The sequence below is a fragment of the Dendropsophus ebraccatus genome, chromosome 9 (genome assembly GCF_027789765.1).
Source record: "Dendropsophus ebraccatus isolate aDenEbr1 chromosome 9, aDenEbr1.pat, whole genome shotgun sequence".
NCBI lineage: Eukaryota > Metazoa > Chordata > Amphibia > Anura > Hylidae > Dendropsophus > Dendropsophus ebraccatus.
In genome coordinates this window covers 34,152,905-34,174,942 of record NC_091462.1, presented here as the reverse complement: position 1 = coordinate 34,174,942, position 22,038 = coordinate 34,152,905, and the positions used below count along the sequence as shown (strand labels likewise).

Here is a 22,038-nt window from a genome sequence, read left to right as displayed (position 1 = left end):
CCTGATGACGGAGTCAATTCTTTTTTTACAAGCTGATCAGCAGCAGTGAGCAGCAGGATCCAAAATCAGAATTGGAACATGGAGATTGAAAGGAAAATTTGGAGACTATGTTCACTGCCTAGTCACGTCTGGTGACATCTACTGGATTGTTTTGTCCATTAAAATTAGCAATTTGTTTTATCCGATTTACAGATTTATTTCACAATAGGAAATTCATATCTAGTGTTTCTTAAATTTAGAGAATCTGAAAGGGAAACTATCAGGTTAGAAGCATGTAACCTGCTCATATGTCCCGTCAGCCCTTGGGGCACTGAGGATGAAGGTACGTTTTTTTTTTATCTGTACTGTGATGTTAGGATTTCCTCTCGTAATAAGTTGTTTTGGTGCACTGGCGTCGGGACTACCCCCCCCCCCCCGGTGCACCAATTTACCCCTTGCCCGCCCCTAATGAATATAAGCAGTGCGGGCCGGCCAGGGTGCATGCATGCACTGAAGGCGGTAGCCCCATCCCAAGAGCAGAAGAATCTTCATTAGCTTTAAAGGGAAACTATCTGCCAAAGCCTCCTAATGGCTGGAGAAAGGCTATCCTAATGATGGCCATGGCCACGCTAATACTCATACATAAGTGTTTGGTAAAACAACATGAATAAATCAGTTCTTACTGTACGAAACTAATAAAATAATGTCAACTACTTACAGCTGCTTTACTATTCTCTCCAGCTCAGGAAGCTGATCCTTCAGAGAGGCAATCGTTCTTGTATCATCTGATACTGAGACATAAAATTCCTATAGAAAAGGATGTAAAAAATATTCAAATAATACAAATCAATACAGTATGAGATCCATAGCATATCCTTTTGATTTGGTGTAATGGTGTGATGGGCTGACCATTTAAATGTTATTTAAAGGCTATGTATACCTAGTATATATAGTTACCTGGAGTTAAATAGTGGCAATAGGTTTCAGGCTGAAATTTTAATCCCTTCCTCCACTTGCCGACCCCTGATATGCCTTTTGCAACCTGCTCCTAGTATTAAACTCCTCAAGTGTCCCCCCCCCCCCCCCCCTGTAATACATACTGGATGTGAGGTCTGTACACCAGCTCCCATATAGAAGCACAGCTTAATTCCTGAACGGTTTCCTACTTCTTGCCAACCTTGTGCTGACAGTGTTGAGGTGTGTGTGATCCCTTCCCCCCGGCTTTTCCCACATAATGGGGCTGATTTACTAACGTGTTCCCGGCAGCAAATTGTCAGATTTTTGTCCATTTTCCCCAATGGTTTAGTTCTGACACGTACTAAAAGTGTGAAACACAACCCGACAAGAAAAACAGCATACTCGTCATCTTTGTCCAAAAAAACACCAAGTGGGCGTGTCAAGGGTGTGTCATGGGCGTGTCCTTTAAAACTCGCCACAACCAACAGATTTATTAAAAGAAAACTCCAGGTAGACGTAAAAAAAAAAAAAAAACCTGTCTATCCCAGTTCAAAACTACCAAAAATCTATTTGTTTGTGGGGGGTTTGTTCTGTATTGTGTGGTTGTACTTCCTGGTTGAGCAGTTGCACACAGTACTACAGGTTCCAGAATGCATTGCTTTCCCTCAGCTGTTCATCACAGTCCCCCACCCTGCACATTCCCCGCCCAAAGCTGTTGCAGAACATCTAGGCTGTGTTCACACATTGCAGTTTCATTGTTTTACTGAATTATTTGCAGTACTTTATAATTTCATTGTGTTCCCACCCACACAGCACCCTGTATGCTCTACCTGTAACTCCACACAGCACACGGTATTCTCTACCAGTAACACCACACAGCACGCTGTATTCTCTTCCTGTAACACCACACAGCTCACCGTATTCTCTACCTGTAACACCACATAGTACGCTGTATTCTCTACCTGTAACACCATACAGCACTGTATTCTCTACCTGTAACACCACACAGCGCACTGTATTCTTTACCTGTAACACCACACAGCACGCTGTATTCTCTACCTGTAACACCACACAGCACGCTGTATTCTCTACCTGTAACACCACACAGCACGCTGTATTCTCTACCTTTAACACCACGCAGCACCCTGTATTTTCTACCTGTAACCACACAGCACACTGTATTCTCTACCTGTAACACCACACAGTACACTGTCTTCTCTACCTGTAACATCACACAGCACGCTGTATTCTCTACCTGTAACACCACACAGCACGCTGTATTCTCTACCTGTAACACCACACAGCACGCTGTATTCTCTACCTGTAACACCACACAGCACACTGTATTCTCTACCAGTAACACCTCACAGCGCTGTATTCTCTACCAGTAACACCACACAGCACGCTGTATTCTCTACCAGTAACACCGCACAGCACGCTGTATTCTCTACCTGTAACACCACACAGCACGCTGTATTCTCTACCTATAATACTGATATTGGAATTAAGTAAAGAATCCTTTAAATTTATTTTTTTTTCTCCATCTTTATGCACATATTATGATCAAGCATCTTTTATCTTTGAAGTTGAGCCCCACAATAAGGACTTTATCCAATATTATCTTACATGGGATATACTGTTTATGCCTTGTTTTTTTGTCCAGGCGAGATTGGCAGTGCCGGCTCTGATCCTCTATGCCGTTTAGCATCATTTACTTGTTTACTGCATCAGTTTTGTAAAGACGCTGCAGTACTGCAATGAAACTCCAACATGTGTGAACATAGCCCTAATTTAACTGCAGACTTTTGCACAATCAGTGAAGTTACAGCAGCTGCTTCTGGCTGGTCAGAGATGGTGAATCACTCAGGGGATTGAGGGATCCAGACAAGCCTCCTGTGACATTATGCCCTGCCCCCTGTCTGCATCATCAGCCTGTGTTCAGCAAACACACGCAATGTGAGACAGAGGCATGTTATCTTTGTCTATACAACTTTTAATAGAAAAAAACACCACTTAAGATGGGTTTTCTATTGTAAAAATAAGCCACTTCTACTGTAGCAGGATGGTTGAGTTTTGGTTATGTACTGTAAAAAACCTTCTGGATTTACAAAGGGCATGCGCCGCATTCATGAATATGACGCGAAAAAAAAAAAACAGGCACAACCGACACCATGGAAGCTTAAATTTGACGTATTGTTAGTAAATGGAGGCCTAGTGTGTCATGGGTGCTTTCCTCTCACTACATTTTTACATAGCTTGTGTAATCTAATCCTCCTTCACTTGCTGCCTTCTAAATGTAGTTTCCTATCTACCTACATCGTATGTTATTTGCCCTCCCTGATAGCTTGGATACTTTCTTCACTCTTCACTCTCTGATCTGCCCTTTACAACCTCCTCCCCTTCCCTGCTGCTATCTCTAATACTGAAAAATGAGGGGAAGAGCAGTGAGAGCGAACAGAGCCAAGAACTCAGGGCTGTCAGATCTATGCCAGAAGCAGCAGGACACCCAGCTAGGTGAAGGAGTTACACACAATGCGCAGCAGCAAAACGGTGGGAAATTTATTGCATTTAAGAGACAAATGAACAATGAAATAAAATCAATGTGAATACATCCATAGCTTTTAAAAGGTTTTTGGAAGACAAATGATTGATGACCCATCCACAGAATATATCATGAATTGCCTATAAGCTGGCTAGATCTATTAGGTGAATGGGCGCCAAAGCACAAGGCTTTGTTTACATAGTGGTCATGTCTGGTTACTACAGCTCAGCTTCAATTCACTTCAATGGTAGGTGAGCTGCAACAGCCAGGCTCAGCAACTACGTAGTGAACCAATTTCTTAAAGGGGTTGTCTGGAAAAATTATTTTAATGTCTAAACCTGCTCAGTGTGGCAGTACAATAAAAATAAACATAATTATCTGCCATCTCAGCTAATGATTGGCTAAAGGCCCTATTAGGCAAAAAGTTTTTTTCATTTCCTCCTATTAATTAACGATAAACGATTGCAAGAGAGTGTTTTTGTGAGAGACCTGATATCGGCCACCATAAAAAACAGAACGATAGTCACTATATGATTGTCCGTGTACTCTATACTCCTTCTGATCCCAGCGAATGAACAATGTTTACATGCAACGAAAAATTTGGGAACAATTAACAGTGATTTTATGGTCACCTCCAAAGATTCAATCAACAACACAACCAAATTTTTGGTAGTTGCCCGCATGCACATGGAAAGATTATCATTCCAATTCTAATGATATAACGTTTTTTCGTATGGGAACCTTCGGCCCTCCAGCTGTTGCAAAACTACAATTTCCATCAGCTAAAGCTTTGGCTGTCAAGGCATGATGGGAATTGTAGTTTTGCAACAGCTGGAGAGACGAAGGTTCCTTATCCCTGGGTTAGTCAATATACACAAATAAATTATATAGAAAGTTTAAAAGAAGATAACTGAAGGAACAGAACAGGAACCATGAATATAAACTACTTGATTATATGTTAACAGTTATCTTTTAGAATTTAATTTAACACAATTTCTCATCATGAGCCCTGTTCACCTGAGATAGACCCATGAGAATGTGATGGGAACAAACATTTTAATGTTCCAGAAATGGATCTTTAGATGTTTTCCTGCTTTTCTAGATTAAAAAAAAAATCAAATAACAAAGTTGACAACACCCGTGCCGCCAAGCCTTGTGGTTTAAGCTCAATCTCTATATTCTTATTTTTTGTATAAAAGCTGACAATTTCCTAACAGACTGCACTGTATATTATTGGATAATGATGGCTTAATCCTGAAATAGCAACATCTCTAGAAACCTTTGGATAATTGGAAAGCTATGAGAAACCTACAACAGTTTCAAGGTGATTTTCACCCTGGGAGATTTGCAGACTTTGGGGTTATTAAGCCCAACTGGCTCATCTGTAGGCATACACCGATCTAAAATACTAATTGAAATATAGTGGATTTAATCTTCATGCCTTGATCATGAGTAAGGAATTTCCAAGGAAAGGGAACAATTTCAGCCCCAGAGCCACCTGTCCAATTACATGACTATTATCGGTTCAGTCATTCAAATGTTACTTTTTAGAACTTGTAATATAAATTTTATTAAATATTCAGAGTTAATGGGTATCTAGCCTTTTTAAAGTAGAATTCCGGACAGGGGCAGGGGGTGGATGGAAAAAAACACATGCACTTACCTCCCCGGCTCCAGCGCTGGTGTCCACTATCCTCCTCTCCAGTCTCCTGGTCCCCGACCACTTCCTGGTCTAAAGAAGGGACTTGGGACGTGACGTTTCAGGCCGCTCAGCAAGTCAACAACAGAGGCGGGACACTGCTTCAGCCGCAGACTGGCTGAATGGGCCTGGAACATCACGTCCCAAGTCCCCTCTTTAGACCAGGAAGTGATTGGGGACCAGGAGACTGGAGCAGAGGACAGTGGACACCAGCGCAGGAGCCGGGGAGGTAAGTGCATGTTGTTTTTTTTCACCTACAGGGAGGGGGTGTTGCGCCTTTTCAAAAATTCTCAGAGCCTTTCTGTTGCTAGGACATTATTAAGTCTGGTGCAAAAAGTGCCAGACTTAATAAATGTCCCCATTATGTTTTGTGGGATTTCCCCTTTAAGTGTCAGACGCTTTTTTTTAGCCATTTACATGCCACAATACAACTGTTTTAATGAATTTTTTTGAGGCGTCAAAAACAACTATTAAACAACTATTAACTATTTTTTTAATTTTAAAATGTGCCCAACCTGAGAATAATCATATATCCAGCGTTACAAAAACATGGTCACTTTCTTCCAGGGACAGCACCGCTTTTGTCTCCAGTTTGGGTGCAGGTTTTGTATCTCAGTTCCACTGAAGTGAAGGGAGCACACCTGAACTGGAGACAAGAGTGGTGCTGTCTCTGGAAGAAAGTGGCCATATTTTTGTAGAGCTGGACAATCCCTTTAAATTCCTTGCTTTCACCACAGCTGCTGTTTTCCCAGGGCTGGTCCTGTTCCAGATCTCTTTCGGAGTTTCGGATTCGTGCATGTGCTGCCTGCTGAGCCAATCAGTGGCTGAGACAGCCCCAACCTCAAACACAGCAAACTCTGAGGGAAAAATGGTGGTGGTGGAAGCAAGGTAGGTAACTATATATTTATCCTATATTTATCCTATGATTTCCCCCAGGCTGAGCACATAAAAAAACAACCTGAAATACCCCTGTAAAAACCCACCTGACCCACAGCTTTGAGTGTTCCAACTCTCTCTAGTTGATCTCCACTTACTGGTCCCATTTGGACACTTACTGATCCCATCTTGACACACAGGAAGTACCTGATCAGCCAATCACTGGGAATCGGACTCAGCTAACAGTTGGTTTAAAGGGAACATTCAGCCCTTCCTTGAGTTTTGTCAAATGTGATGGAACTTGACCAAAGTTCTTACGATTTATCTTTTGTAACCCTTTGAAATTCACCTGAACGTTCTGCTTTTCTAACATGGTATACGACTCATAAATTGTAAACATATATAAATGTATATAATTTGTTTTCTACCAACATATTAACCCAATGCTTTCATAAAACCTGCATGTACGTAACATGTTTATCCTATGGATTTGTGATGAAGACAGCTCACAATGGCGCTGATTACACAAATCAGATAGACGACGAAGAGATAAATGTCTTTAAGGGACAAAGAGGAAACAGAGATATCGTAATTTGCCTGGGCACAGTCTGTATGCCATGGTCGTGTTTTTTTTTTTTTTTTTTTACTTTTGTGTCAATGTGATGTTTGTCATTCTAAAGGGGTGGAGAGTCAAACTGTAATTGGTTAATAGGATACAATGCTGCAGTTGGATGCAAGTGCTACATAAAATGACGGCACTCTCCCTCTAATAACAGCCATGTGCGGTGTAATTGTAGGTTACCCATGCATCTCATGGAGACAGGCCTGTAAAATCCATGTTCTGTGTAAAAATCATGCTTCTAAATTACTTGCCCACTTATCCCGATCATTATGTATATTTTTAGGTGGAAGCTATTGTATAGTAAAGTCTCTCAAGAAAATTGCAACATATTGACATTTATAAAAGCTTATAATGAAGTGTGGGAGAAGAAATAAAAAATGTCTCCCACTAGATCCACATCAGCACAATGGTACAGTATTGATGTCGCAGTATGATCGAGGCTTTTCGTGTGTTCTTCTATTTGCTTCTGTCGAGTATCTAATGGATTCTGCGTTTGTTTACCGGAATGCAGCTTGAATTATTGATAACCTCCATTTTTTCATCTATTCTTTGGTTATATTATACAATATTACATTAACATGCTCTAATTCCGTCCAATCCGCTATATTCTATATGGCTTTGTTCTGTACAGAGCACTCCTCCAAGAGGGGCACCCAATGGAGCATGGTCCATGAGATTCCATCCTTACAGCATCCATCCTAAGCCAGTTCTTTATGGTCCATGATATGCATGCCCTTGAAAGGTACCTATCTATAGTCCTCTAGGTCTAAGTAAAAGAAGAGATGGTGATTTGTGGAGTAAAGGGTGCCAAGAGCCCGGCCATAGATCTATGGTTCACATACGGAAAAAAAACAGAACTCAAAAAACTAAAAAATGCAACGTTTTATTTAGGGATGATCCGAACCTGCCGAGGTTCGGGTTCGTACGAACCCGGACTCTCGGCAATGATTCCCGCTGTCTTCCACCTCCGTGGAGAGGGTGGATAAAGCGGGAAGACCGCCTGGAAAACTGGGATACAGCCTATGGCCGTGGCTGTATCCCGGTTTTCCAGGCGGTCCTCCCGCTGTATCCACTCTCTCCAAGGAGGTTTAAGACAGCGGGAATCATTGCAGGTTCGGACCATCCCTAATTTTATTTCTATCACAGAGTCTCTTTCGCTATGGAACTTATCCTGCCCACAGGGATCACTCCTAGCAACGATCACCAAGTACATAGGTACTCCATGAGGAAAGCATCATGAAGACATAAGAAGACTTAAAGGGGTTATCCAGCGCTATAAAAACATGGCCACTTTTCCCCCTCTCTTGCCTCCAGTTCAGGTGTGGTTTGTAATTAAGCTCCATTTACTTCAATGGAACTGAGTTCCAAACCCCACCCAATCTGGAGACAAGAGAGGGGAAAAAGTGGCCATGTTTTTGTAGTGCTGGATAACCCCTTTAAAAGAGAGGTCCCATGAAAAAATGTCAGACAGGAAGAGGGTGCGGGAACTTAATAAACAGTGTATACTTACCAGTCCTAGTGCCTCCATACTTACATGAAATAGCGATCACAGTATCGCAGGTAAACCCACAATAGCTCTGGAATTGCATTGTAATATGGGAGGTTGGCAAAGTACTATTTACATAGTGTGGAAAAAATTATATGCAAAGTCGCTCTCTCACCATCTTGCACCGCGCCCGGGTCCAGCTCACAGCCACAGTCACTGCGCGGCTGATCCATTGTCCGTTCAGCTAGTCAGTGTTTGTGGCAGTGTCCCAGGCTGCAGGAGACTGCTGGCTGTAAGCTGGACCCGGGAGCGGTGCAAGATGGTGTGGGAGAACTTCTTTGCATATCCTTTTCCCCCCACTATGTAAATAGTACCTCACCAACTTCCCATAATACAATGCAATTCCAGAGCAATTGCGGTTTATAGCCTGTGATAGTGTGATCACCATTTCATGTAATTCTTTTAACATCAACAGGGGATAATCATTTTCCCTTGCTTTTTATTGTTGAGACTGTTGCTGGAAAAACTTGATGTTTTTGCCACAGTAATGGGTTAAAGGTTAAATGTGTTCGCTCCTTAACTGGTGCTGCTATGCATTCTATCTGTGTCTTTGTCTTATATAGTCTGTTATGTTGTGCTGTGTGCTATTGGAAAGCCTTTCTGGTGGATTACAAAGTTTGTTTATTAAATTCTTAGATCCTGATGTTCCCAGATTATTTCCCTTGGACTGTGTTTATATGTTGTTCAACACCCTCTCCTTGTCATTTGTACTTTACCTGCAAAACCACTACTCCCATCTTCTCCAGTCATCTTATGGTGAGTCACCATTGTTTCTGATATTTGCTTATATGAATTCCTCTACTGGCTTGTCTCTCTATTCTGCCCTACCAAAAGTCCTGGGGGTATCTAAGTAATGAAAGCCATAGTTAAAGCTGACTGCTAATGGTGAAACTTGGTTCTGCAGATTCTCTTTAGACATTTTCACCACAAATAGTACATATAAATAAACCCTGACAAATGTGACTATGCAGAAAAATATACACAATGTTTTTAACATTTTACTAGTCTATATTTCCTTTGCTATACAAATGAAGGTACCACTTACCTCTAAGAAAGCCATGGCGACCTCATCCTCCCGCAATAAGTCACCGTACAAGTTGGCCCACTGTTGTACCAATCGGATCACTCTACGTTTGTTATTGATGGCGTAATCCATTTTTTCCTGTTCAGTCCCTTGGGAAGGTTGGGCATGGTAGGTGCAAAGAGGTTAAGGATCCACACTGTTAAATTATATGCATATATATCTATTGCCTTGGCTGTCGATCAGGAATTACATTTGTTTTCATAAAGGCTTCTACCTTTCAACATTCAAAAGTCATATATTCTTATACACTGTATATCCATATACTTACACATAGGGTATCTGATCTTAAAGGGGTACTCCAGCAAAAAGCTTTCTCCCAGTAATTGAAACACATAACAATGTTATATAACTTTATAATATGCTTTAATGACCTATCTTCCCCCTTCCCTATCTTTTTCCCCCTCAACCCCCCACCAGGGAGTGAAGTAAACTCATTCTTACCTAATGAGTGTTGACCCCAGGCTGCTCTGTGGCAGCCATTTTGTCACAATGACATCATCAAGAGGGAGGCGGGACTAAGCCCTGTTAAGCCAGCCTCTCTTTTTCAGATGACTCAGTTGCTTAGCTCTGATTGGATGAGCAAGATGTAAACCATCTAACAGTTCTACATCACAGGAGACATTACAGGAGACAAAGTGCATCATGGGAAAGCCCAAAGCAGGAAGTGAAGAAATAATGAAGCCAGGAGGGATGGTAAATGTACAAATTATGTTTACGATTGATTTATTTTTTTTCTTATCAGCGCCAGAGTACCCCTTTAAAGGTGCCAAATTTAGCAGCAAGAGGAACAGCAGAGTGTTAAAGGGTTTATCCAGTGTAAGGCTATGTTCCCACAGCGTAAGAGACCGGCCGTTCCGTGACCCGGCCGGGTCACAGAACGGCCGGTCTATGAAAAGATCATCTGCACTGCAGTACCAACTGGATGATCTTTGGGACGGCAGAGTTCTGATGTGGGAACATCCATGCACGCCCGCATCAGAACACTCCACTGCACGACATGTCAGCTGTTTGCGGCGCCGCTAGGGATCCTGGCCGGAGCGTATACCATGTGTATACGCTCCGGCCAGGATCCCATAGACAGAAAGGTAACGTATATTTTCGTAATAATCACAGCCTTTATGTAATGGACGTGGTTTTACGAAAATATATGTTTTGTGAACATAGACTTAGAAAGCATGGTCACTTTCTTCCACAGACAGCACCACTCTTGTCTCCAGCTTAGGTGCAGGTTATGCAACTTGGTTCCATTGAAATAAATAGAGCATCTGAACTGGAGACAAGAGTGGTGCTGTCTCTAGAAGGAAGTGGCCATGTTTTTCTAACACTGGATAATCCCTTTAAACAAATCAGGTTGCAAATCTCACAAGACAGACTGGAGTCTCTAAATCACCAACCAAAAATTTCCTTAGTAGGGTGGACTCTATATGGTGTGAAGAAAAAAAGGTTATAACTGGGCCTGGTATAATGTGCCAGCATTTTAGGGTGTACAGTATACTACACATGCAGGACCTAGTTCTAATAACCAAGTTTAGATCACCATAGATTTCTATGCAGTTTAATGTTTAGACTAGTAAAACACAGGTATTTCAGCCATAATACTGGAAAACACACACAAAAAACAAATGTGTGCATAAAACCACCAAAAAGAAATAAAAAAGTCTTACAAGAAAGTTTATATACATTTCTAAGAGCAACTGATAATTTGGAATATTTCATTACCCAGGTTCTCATTTTGTTGGATTAAAATCTTAATCTCCAAAAAAACGTCAAAACGGAGAAGCCAGAATTTAGGATGAGCGTTAACAAGGGATGAGACAAGGTGCACACATTTAGACTGACTTGGTTTTCAATGAGTAGGTCAATATGTAGTTTTCCTTTTTACTAAGGATGAAAAGTACAAGAGCGCCATCTTGTGGTACGAGGATTTTATATTACATGAAATCAGTAACGATTTTTCTTTTACATTTTTCATTTATGTCAATATAAAAATACATAATAGACAAGATAACATAAAAGGCTGTAATAGGCAGCGGTCGTCTCCTTTAACCCCCACATTCCTTTCCCCTTCTGATACTGACAGGTATTAATATAAATAAGCCAAGTTCCATAAGCTATTGTAGTATAGGTAAGTTAAAAAAGTTTAAATTTGATTTAGTACCTATGAAAATGTAAATATTTTTTGTAATTGCACAACCTGTAAATAGATTTTATATAATGTTGGATATTGACAAAGGCCATTCTGGGCTATACTATATATATGTATAATATGGACACTGTTTACTGCCACACAGTACATCATAAATGAATTGGGGCTTTCAAGCATTACTGTCATTTGTACTTGTAGTTACTTTTAACATGTCAAAAGTTACTGATTGCAGCAGGTCTCACTCCTGAGACCAGCTATGATCTCGAGAGCATGTATCTCTCCTCAGCTGTCAATCAAATCTGACTCTCTCGCTTGATTACAGTCTATGGAACCAAAGAGTTGGATGTTCTGATGGTCGTTAAATAGAATGCAACGCTGTCCACTCCCCCTGGCTGTATCTGTGGATATTTTTGACCATAACATACTTCTAGTACACTTAGGCTATGTGCACACTGAGGAATAGGCGAGGAATAAGTGAGGAATTGAAGCAGAATTTGCTTTTAATTTCTGCTTGAAATTCCTTATGTAAAATATGAACAGAGCAACGTCCCATTGTGGTTAATGAAATTTCAGCTGTTGTTCACTCTACAGAATTTCCAAGCAGGATTTTCTGCCCAAAGAATTGACATGTCAATTCTTTGGGCGGATTCTGCTAGAGGAATCCTATAGAAGTCAATGGAGGCTTAAATTCTGCTTGTATTCCGCTTGTGGCCTTCTGTTCCAACACTGGTTACATAGAGACTGAGGATTTGAAAGTAAAGTTGAGACCTGTAGCAATATCAAACCACGATCTGTTTTCTGTGCTGTAGAGAACCTGTCTTTCACTAAAACAAATCTTTTTTTATTATTAATGCTCTGAGGTGCCATAGAGGCGTGGCTAAATGCCATGGGCACACTTTCATAACACTTTAAGACTATGTTCAAACTACTTAAGTACCGTAGTGATCACGGCCGTAGTAATGACACTCAGGCTGGGATCCCTAGTGGCGCCGCAAGAGACTGACATGTCAGTTTTCTGCGGCCGCTATTCATTGAATAGCGGCCGCAGAAAACCCTGTCAGTTCACACAATGCAGCGTGCGGCTTCGGCTGCACGCTCCATTGTGAGCAGCAGTAAATTCGGATGCGGGTGCGCACGGATGTGCCTGCATCCGAATTCAGCGCCAGTAAAGATCATCCGGCCGGTACTGCAGTACCCGCTGGGATGATCTTTTCTTACACGTGTTACTGAACGGCCGGCCTCTTACTACATGGGAAGATAGCCTAAAGCTGCAATAAAAAGCCTTTTTTAGGTGTTTGCAGCCTCACACAGCTACCATAAAGGTATGGATAGTCTCAGTACTTACTATGGGTCATTCTAAAGAGCTCAATGATACCAATGATTGTAGAAGATCTAGGAGAGAAGAAATCTCAAGAACTGACAGCCCCGTAAGAGGACGCCACAGCTGCTGTCACAAGTCCGTTCATGAGATTGCGGTTTGGAAGAATGACTGACCACACACAAAGTCCTCACCACCACTCTCTCCAACATCTTTGAGATAAGTCCTCTCCTCCACCATCTGTGTCTCACTTCACAGAGCCTCGTCTGGATAATTAGACAACCCAAAAATCTTGAAAAAGATCTTCCTAGAAGAGTGGAAACTGCTATAACTGCAAATGGGAAAATGCCTCCATATTAATGCCTATGGGTTTAGAACGGGATGGCCAAAAATCTCTTGTAGGTACAATTTGTAGGTGTCCCAATACTTTTGTCTATATCGTGTATATAGTACGGTACATAACATGAGTAGACGTTTACTCAAAGGAGAAGTCTGGCAATTTATAAAATTCGGCAGCTGGCAGGTGCAGAGAGGAAATTGATTACATGTACGAACTTACCTCTCCCCATGCCCGCGGTGAGTGGGGGACGGCCTTGGGACCTTCGCTGGAAGGCCTGTACCGTCTGATGGACTGGCTGCTCATCAGGAGCGTCATGACGTTGACACCCCTGAGATCTTGGAGCCCGGAGGGGGTACCGAGGCTGGTCCCATCACTTGTCGAATTCCCCCTGCTGGATTTTATAAATTGCCGGACTTCTCCTTTAAAGAGGACGTACCATGAGGAACACTCTCTTTAAAATTACACATGAATTGAACTGCGCCAGCACGGGGAAGCAGGTGCCATGGTCCTGAGCTGCGTCATAGAGGGGCAGGGGTTTCCTCCCACTGGGGGAGGGCCGGTCCGCCTCCAGTGCTTCACACCTGGCCAGGTAACCATGAATAGAATGGCGCCCAATGCGGGAACAAAAAAGGACCACAGCACCAGCTTCCCCGTGCCGGCGCCATTCGATTCATGTGTAATTTTAAAGAGAGTGTACCTGATGATACATTCTCTTTAATGTTTACATAACTCTTCTACCTACATAATTCTAATATTTATATGAGGAGATACGCCGCCAAGGTGTGTCTCTCAATGAGTGACGTCATAACATAAGTAAAAAACATAAATGTGCTTAACAGCTCATCGGTATAATATTATTCAACAATTCATATCTGTGCATATCATACAGTGCATATACATTTTAGTGCACCCACCAGTGCATAAAGAAAGTCCTTGTGGAGTCCATACAGATATACACTTTTAGTCATCCTTCTAGGTAAGGGTTAAGATGGAGGTCGGACCCGACTCACCCTCCTTCCGTACAGCCAATCCCGCACATTACTGGGTACACCTCTTTTATGACATTACTCTGTTTTTGTGGGTTTATATGGTTTCCCCGGGGCCAGCTAGCCTCCCAATCCTCTTTTTTATTATGCCGGATATCTGCACGAAGTACGGGCAACCGAGGGTGAATTGACCCATTCCAAGATGGCGCCCGCTATATCGTGTGGACGCAATGCGCATGCGCGCTCTTGATCATGTGACCGCAACCGGATTTGAAGCCGAAAGCACACCACCTGACATCTTTACATCCGGATCTGCGCGGATCCTTTGTTTACAAGCGGTGTGCGGCATGTCTTCATCTGTGCGGGATTGGCTGTACGGAAGGATGGTGAGTCGGGTCCGACCTCCATCTTAACCCTTACCTAGAAGGATGACTAAGAGTGTATATCTGTATGGACTCCACAAGGACTTTCTTTATGCACTGGTGGGTGCACTAAAATGTATATGCACTGTATGATATGCACAGATATGAATTGTTGAATAATATTATACCGATGAGCTGTTAAGCACATTTATGTTTTTTATTTATGTTATGACGTCACTCATTGAGAGACACACCTTGGGGGCGTATCTCCTCATATAAATATCACTGAGATTTCACTATGTACTTGCTTGAAAAAGACTCATGTTAGAGTCGAAAAGTCGCTGCACGTGATTGGGTGAATAAATCATCACTTTCATACGACCGGAGTGCCGTCCTCTTGCTTAAATTTCTGTAATTAGTGGATCGACTTCTATTGGGATGTGCACCCACCAGCTTGAAGCTATCTTTTGACTTCAAGTCAGCACAGTGCCGTCCATCTTGTTTGTTATTGGATACATAATTCTAATAGATTGATAGATTTCCTTACGGTAAAATGTTCCTTCATCTTTATGTATCTGTAATTCCGATGTGCTCCTTTTGGTTTCCAATCACATCTTTAGCAGCAGGCTCCTCCAGAACACTAATTTAGTTGATTCTTCCTAATCCTCTCCTGAGGTTGCAACATTGATCCCTACCCACATCTATAATTATACATTCCATATTACCTACATTTGGTATTCTTGTTAGCGCTGATATTAATAACTGAGAAGTTAAAATTACACATCACATAAAAGAAAAAAACAAAACATCCAGGTGAAAATAACGCCCCTTTGCCACCTCTAAAGTTTTCATTTAAAGCTGTGAATTGTAGGTGCTGCAACTAAGTTGTGCGCAGTAAATTACTATTATGCCACCTGTAACTTGGCATAAGAAATACTCTAAGCTATTTTTTTTTTATCTCCTCATAGTGTTTCCCCAAGATAAGTACTAGTGCCATATCTATTGGTAGCAGTGTGACTAAAGGTGTCTATGTCCTGGTGGAAATACAAGATAAGGCCCATTTTTAATATATTGGGGGCCCTAAAAGTTGCATTGCAGGTGCTCTTATTGCTCCTCTTTTGGATAAGTTAATGTCAAGGCTTCCTTCTAGTAGGGGTTAACAAAAATGAACACAGCAATCACTGAGCTCAGTGATCGCTGTGTTTTATTGGTCTACTTTTAATTGCCCCCATTGCCAGAATCCTGCTCCACACTGACTAGGGGCAATACCCTGAAACACCTGTCTGTGGGTGGATGGATGCCTGGCTTTGGTTTTTCCCTTGTCATGTCGCAATACTCGCAACTGAGTTAGGCTGGGTTCACACTGCGTTTTTGCAATCTGTTGCATCCATTTTTTTAACGTACAAAAAAGTAAGGTCAGCTACGTTTTTGTGCCTGTTAAAAAAAAAAAAAACATGCGTTTTGATCCGCTTTTTTTTTTATAATGGAAGCCAAAGGAAAAACATATCAAAACTGATGCACACAAATTAATCCGTTCTTTCCATCCGTTTTTTGTTGTTGTTGCAAGAACGGATAAAAAAACGGATTGCGAAAATGTAGTGTGAACCCAGCCTTAGAATCTGATGCAAAAGGGGCCACCCTGGTGTATGCCTATTTATGTTCCAATACTCGCAACCTAGTGGGACTTAAGGGGTGTCGTATGAGGGTGGTTTGGTGATCTCCCCACTGGGAGGCAACAGGATTTCCTTCCTTGGAGGGATATGTGGCTACTCCAGTGTTTAGAGACTCGCAACTGACTGCTTTTTTGCATATTATAAAATGACGAAAACTTCCATTTACCCCAATAGTCCCTTAGCCTCTTTGCTGTAGGCAAAAGTGATGTTTACAATGATAGATCTCCAATTAAAAGGCATATATAATCGATAAACCATCAATGTCTATCACCTCTACCCAAAAAAGTTGATGATTTTGGTTCTAAAAGAGTGTAGACCTTGACTGGTCCCAAGAATGGTGATGGCTATGTAAGGTTCTATAGTCTTGTATATTCATAAGTTATGACTAAAGTCCCACCAAGGTGCAGCTGAAGCCAGGCAGGCAGTTGGGCTGGAACACAACAGGACCCACAACTGGAACCAGGATAGCAGTCACAGGCAGGAAGCACAGATAGCTGGAACCAGTGACAGCAGGAACTAGGGACCACGGGCAGGAATCAAGGGCGAGCTTGGAAATGCAAAATCGGTCTCTAATGCTACTTTAGGTCAGTGTTTGATTCTGACAAAAAGTCTTGGAATACGACTGGGGATTTAAGCCAAGCCAGGCAATCCCTTAGGGTATGTTCACACAGGCGGAATTCCGCAGCGGAACTTACTTCCGCGGAATCCTGCCTGTCTTAGAGTCCCATAGCCTGTTTATGGGAGAGTGCGCGCTCCTCCTCTGACACGTCACCACTTTAAGTGGAGAGTGGCGGCAGCGGAGGAACTTATTCCGCCTGATTTACTGAGTTTGAACATACTCTTAGAAGAAGAGTTAACCCATCTGTAGACAGCCTTCAGGAGATTTGTCTGCCTTGGCTTATAAATCCCTAATCATATTTTAAGGCTTCTTATCAAACGCCTCCAAAAGGTGGCACCAGAGAGCTCCTTTGCAAATTCCTCTTTCTATAGACAATTAAAACCATGTGTGACTTTCCCTTACTGCATTGATATAGTAACAGCTTTAAAAATCAAGCATTACCTCTACATCAATGACTCCCCTTTAACAAAGTATAGATGGCATTCATTAAAGCTACTTATTGCCGTATTACATGAAAGCCTCTGCACTTCCAAACAATCAACACAATAACACGCTGAAACGCTGTCAATACAGTCAGCGTTAAAAAAAAAAAAAAAAAAAATGAATTACAAGTTTAATGTTCCTCTTAGTCATGTTCTCGTTCAGTCTCTCCAGCCATATAATTATTTCATATATTTTTACCTAGCTATTATCAAACTCACCGCAGGTACCTGTAATTTTTGGCATTTTCTTATTTCACATTTACTTACTTTAAATCCAACTAATGATAGCTCTCCGAACAGAGATTAAGGTTTACAAAAATAAGGAAAGAAGCAAAATATACACAGATTGTAATTTGTGCTCATTAGACATGATTACATTGTGAGATACGCTGACGACTCTTTGCTTTTCAGTGCAACACTTAACACAATGGATGCCATGGATTATATTGCTATTCTGTAACCGGCATTGCTTAGGAACTCAATAACTTATAATAATGCGGCATATATAGTGTATCCGCACCAAAACCTAACTGATTATTATAGACATTAAAAGCCAAATATGTAAAATATGAAATGTAACAATCAATTATAGATTATTTTCAAAATATTAATTTTAAGGGATGGTAAAAAAAAAAAGGAATAAAAATACTGCACTGCAATCACTGCCCCTAAATCCTTCTCTTCTGAAGTCTTTGCTAATGAAGGGGCACATATATCATTCTTTTTGCGTAGATTACCATTATTTTTAAGCAGTTTACGCCGGATACGCCTTTTTTCTAACTTTTTTCTCGGAGGGGCATGGTTGGGGTATAGTTTATAAAAGTTACTTTTTGAGGCTATGTTCACACTCTGTAAGAGACTGGCTGATCTCAGAAAAGATCATCCCTGCCGGTACTGCAGTAACAGCTGGATGATCTTTATTGCCCTGATCAGTGCGCGCCCGCATTAGAACTACTCACTGCACACAATAGAGCATGCGGCCGGAGCTGCACGCTCCATTGTGTGAACTGACAGGGTTTTCTGTGGCCGCTTTTCACTGAATAGCGGTCGCAGAAAACTGATATATCAGTTTCTCGCGGCGCCACTAGGGTTCCCATGTGTACTTGGCTTTGTTCTTTGAAGAGAGAGGAGCCACAGAGCTGGAAACAATACACATTGTCTTGTTTGTTTCGTTGTCTGTCAGGGGTAAATAAAGCAAAAACACGCTGAAGCCAGTACTATGAGTGATATATTAGTAGGTTAAACACTATATTAGTAGGTTAAATACTGGGGTGAGTTTTATTTGAAAAAAAATAAAATTCTGGTATTAGAATACGCCTTTAAATGCAGATAATTATACTACTCTATGTTAGGGTAGCCTGTTACTAGTACAGGTCTGTATTACTGGTAGCCAAAATGGCATCAAATATGTTGTGTCGTTTGGCTACAAAGAGTTTTAAAAGAATACATAGTTGTGGGTCTTGTATATTAATTAGAATAGTGCTACCACATTTCCACTTTCCTCTGTGTTTTCCAGTATGATACAGTGCTTTCTGCTGCCATCTCTGTACATGTCAGGAACTGGAATGTTTTAGGAGTTTTTTCCTGCTTTGGATAGTTCCCCATACCGACAGTGGTGGCAGCAGAGAGCACTATGTCAGACTCCAAATGACAACAAAATTTCCTCCAGGGCATTCAGCAACTGATAAGTACTGAAAGGCTTGCAACTTGCATAACTTTTATATTATTTGATGGCTTTAAAAAAAAAAAATTGCTCTATTTCCATACTTATAGCGCTTTTATTCTTTGGTCTATGGGGCTGATTGAGGTGTCATTTTTGCACCATGATGTGTTCTTTCTATTGGTACCTTGATTGCGTTTATGCGACTTTTTGATCGCTTTTCTTTACAATGTTTCTGAATTTGATGTGACCAAAAATGCGCAATTTTTGCACTTTGGTGGGTCTTTGCGCTTACACCGTTTACCGTGCAAGATCAGGATTGTGATAAATTAATAGTTTTCGCGATTATGCATGTGGCAATACCAAACATGTTTATTTATTTATTTTTATTCATAAAATGGGAAAAGGGGGGGTGATTCAGACTTTTATTAGGAAAGGTTTTTTTTATGAATAAAGACACTTTTTTTTAACTTATACAGTAATTAGAAGTCCCCATCGTGTTAGGGTTATTTCCTCTGGGGGACTTTTAATACAACTACACTGATCTCCCATAGAGATCAGTGTAGTTGTATAACACAGCACCAATCCATCAGATTGGTGCTTATTGCTATGGTCTGTTGCAGACCATTGCAATAGAATACCGAGCCGGGATCAGCGTCATTCCGATGTTGAGGCCCGGCTAGGTAAGACCAAAGGATCCCCCCTCCAAGATCACATCGCTAATAGCTGTGGTCCCGTCCTGCAGATAGCAGTCAGGATTGCGGCAGTTTAGAGTGGGGTCGCGGCGCGGCCCCCCTCTGAACTCCTCTTCTGGACATATGCCATAATGGGTACTCCAGAAAAAGCTTTTTCCCAGTAATTGAAACACATTAGAGAGTTATATAACTTTGTAATAAGCTTCAATCACCTATCTGCCTCCCTTCTCTATCTTTCCCCCCTCAACCCCCCAACAGGAAGTGAAGTAAACTCATTCTTACCTAATGACTGTTGACCCCAGGCTGCTCTGCTGTAGCCATTTTGTGACAATGACATCATCAAGAGGGAGGCGGGTCTAAGCCCTGTTAGGCCAGCCTCCCTTTGTCAGGTTGCTCAGCTCTGATTGGCTGAACAAGCTGTAAGCCATCTAACAGTTTTATGTCAGTTAGACATCACAGGAGACAAAGTACATCATGAGAAACCCCAAACCAGGAAGTAAAGAAAAATGAAGCCACCAACTGGAGCTTCAGGGACCTGCAAACAGTGGGAAAATCAAACCAAGACAGACTCAGGATGGATGGTAAATGTAAAAATTATGTTTATGATTGATTGATTGTTTTTTTTATCAGCGCCGGAGTACCTATTTAAGTTCAATTTGACATAGTAGATGTTGTTTCAACCTGTCCCGCTAGGGAGTGATAACATACAATTGCTTTCGGATTTCTAGCATGTCTTGTCTCAGTTTTCCCCAAGAGTAACCCACTAACCCTTCCCCCCCTTACAGGATAATAATTTTTTGCAAAAAAAGGGCTGAGAAAAGGCTGAAAAAATTGATCCTTTTTTTAATGTGCACAAAAACGTAGTGAACCTCATTTTTGTGTCCGTTAAAAAAATTGATCCGTTTTGATCCGTCTCTTTTTATAAAGGAAGTCAATGGAAAAAGGATCAAAACAGATGCACACAAATGCATTAATTTTTTTACATCCTTTTTTTTTGCAAAAAATGGATGAAAAAAACGTAGTGTTAACCCAGCCTAACTAAATGTGATGATTATAACAGAAAAACATACACAATATTATAAGCGACCTCAATAGACGTCAGTACATCAATTTACATGCAACTCCCCCCCATTGAATCCTAAGTTTATACTTTCTTACTTCAGAGTTTGTTTTACCCAAATTACATTTTTATTGACCTCTAAAAAGTTATATGAGGCAATCCGAAACACAATTATAAACTACAACTTAACAGTAACAATTATATCCAGAAATAATTTCATAAGAAATACCAGATGCAAAAATAGTAATTTCCACACACCACAATTATATTGTCAGCACTGGAGAGTGGCCGGGAATACTCTGCGCATATTTATAAAATACATGGAACCAGGCGAGATCTGACAATGATATTTATATTGCTGGACACTTCAATACAAACACCCAAAACAAGGGCTGAAAAACGAGATATCTGAAGGGCTAATGTGTTCTCTTCTAAATGTCCACATAACAATATAATTTGAGGTTGTCCTTTCAGAAAGTGCATTTTCCTCAATAAAAGACAAGATCAAACTTCTTAATGATTATTTGTGTTGATAGGTTGGAAGAGTGGTGGAAACTCAGATGTGGTCCTTGAGCATGTCTTGTCCTACAGGAAACATCCAATCTATGGACGCAAATCATGAGGAGATCTGTCCGCATTGCCCTTACTGCATATGCTGACTTAAGGCAATCAGCAGCATTTGTCTTACGGAGGCTTATGGTTTTATCCGAACAGGTATATCATTTTGTAATGATATAATACTATCTTTATTGGGTTTAATGAGACTGTCATTAGGTTTATGCTGTCCTATGTAAGGGTAGCATAATCTAGTGGCAGAGAAGCTAAACAGAGTGATGTATCACTTACACTGTTCTGTGCACCTGATTTAGAGAGATCCTTCTGGATAACATGGACAAAAAGTAGTCCTCTCCATTATGTGCATGAGCCCAGTAGTCCTGGATATTCATGAGAAGCAGAAAACTCCACCCACAAGCTGTTGATTGGTAGTTATCAGCAGCTGGAGGGCGGGGGGATGGGTGTGGCTAGAATCCTATTCTCCTGCATATTAGGAGATGATGTATAATGATGTAAGAAATACACTGTTCTCCTAGTGATGGTGGCAATATTAATGTCTGATAGATGTAGATAGATGTTGGATCTGTACCTGTGACCTGTGGCATCTTGTGATTGAGGACCCCTCTGATTTTAGCCACAGAAGGTGGTTGGAAAGCCAAAAACTGCAGTGTCTGTTTTATGCTATACAAGATATTAGGTAAAATAAAGGCTGTCATTTTAAAATAGTGGTATTGAACATTATTTCCAGCCGTCATTTCTTAACAACGGACATTAGTTTGCCTTAAAAAAAGACGTTGTGTGAACATAGCCTTAAACAGTTTAGGTAACTCCCATAGA

The 22,038-nt window shown here is 41.2% G+C and overlaps 1 protein-coding gene across 8 annotated transcripts in view; it reads right to left on the bottom strand.

Annotated features, from left to right (window-relative positions):
- RAPGEF4 (Rap guanine nucleotide exchange factor 4) overlaps window positions 1-22,038 on the bottom strand; it is a 239,326-nt gene that overhangs the window by 42,521 nt on the left and 174,767 nt on the right. For all 8 annotated transcript variants that reach the window (XM_069982933.1, XM_069982935.1, XM_069982937.1 and 5 more), the window contains 2 exons: window positions 9,267-9,417; window positions 698-786 (listed from right to left, as the gene is read on the bottom strand). In XM_069982933.1, the coding sequence (XP_069839034.1) occupies window positions 698-786; window positions 9,267-9,417 (240 nt within the window). The remainder of the gene's footprint in view (window positions 1-697; window positions 787-9,266; window positions 9,418-22,038) is intronic.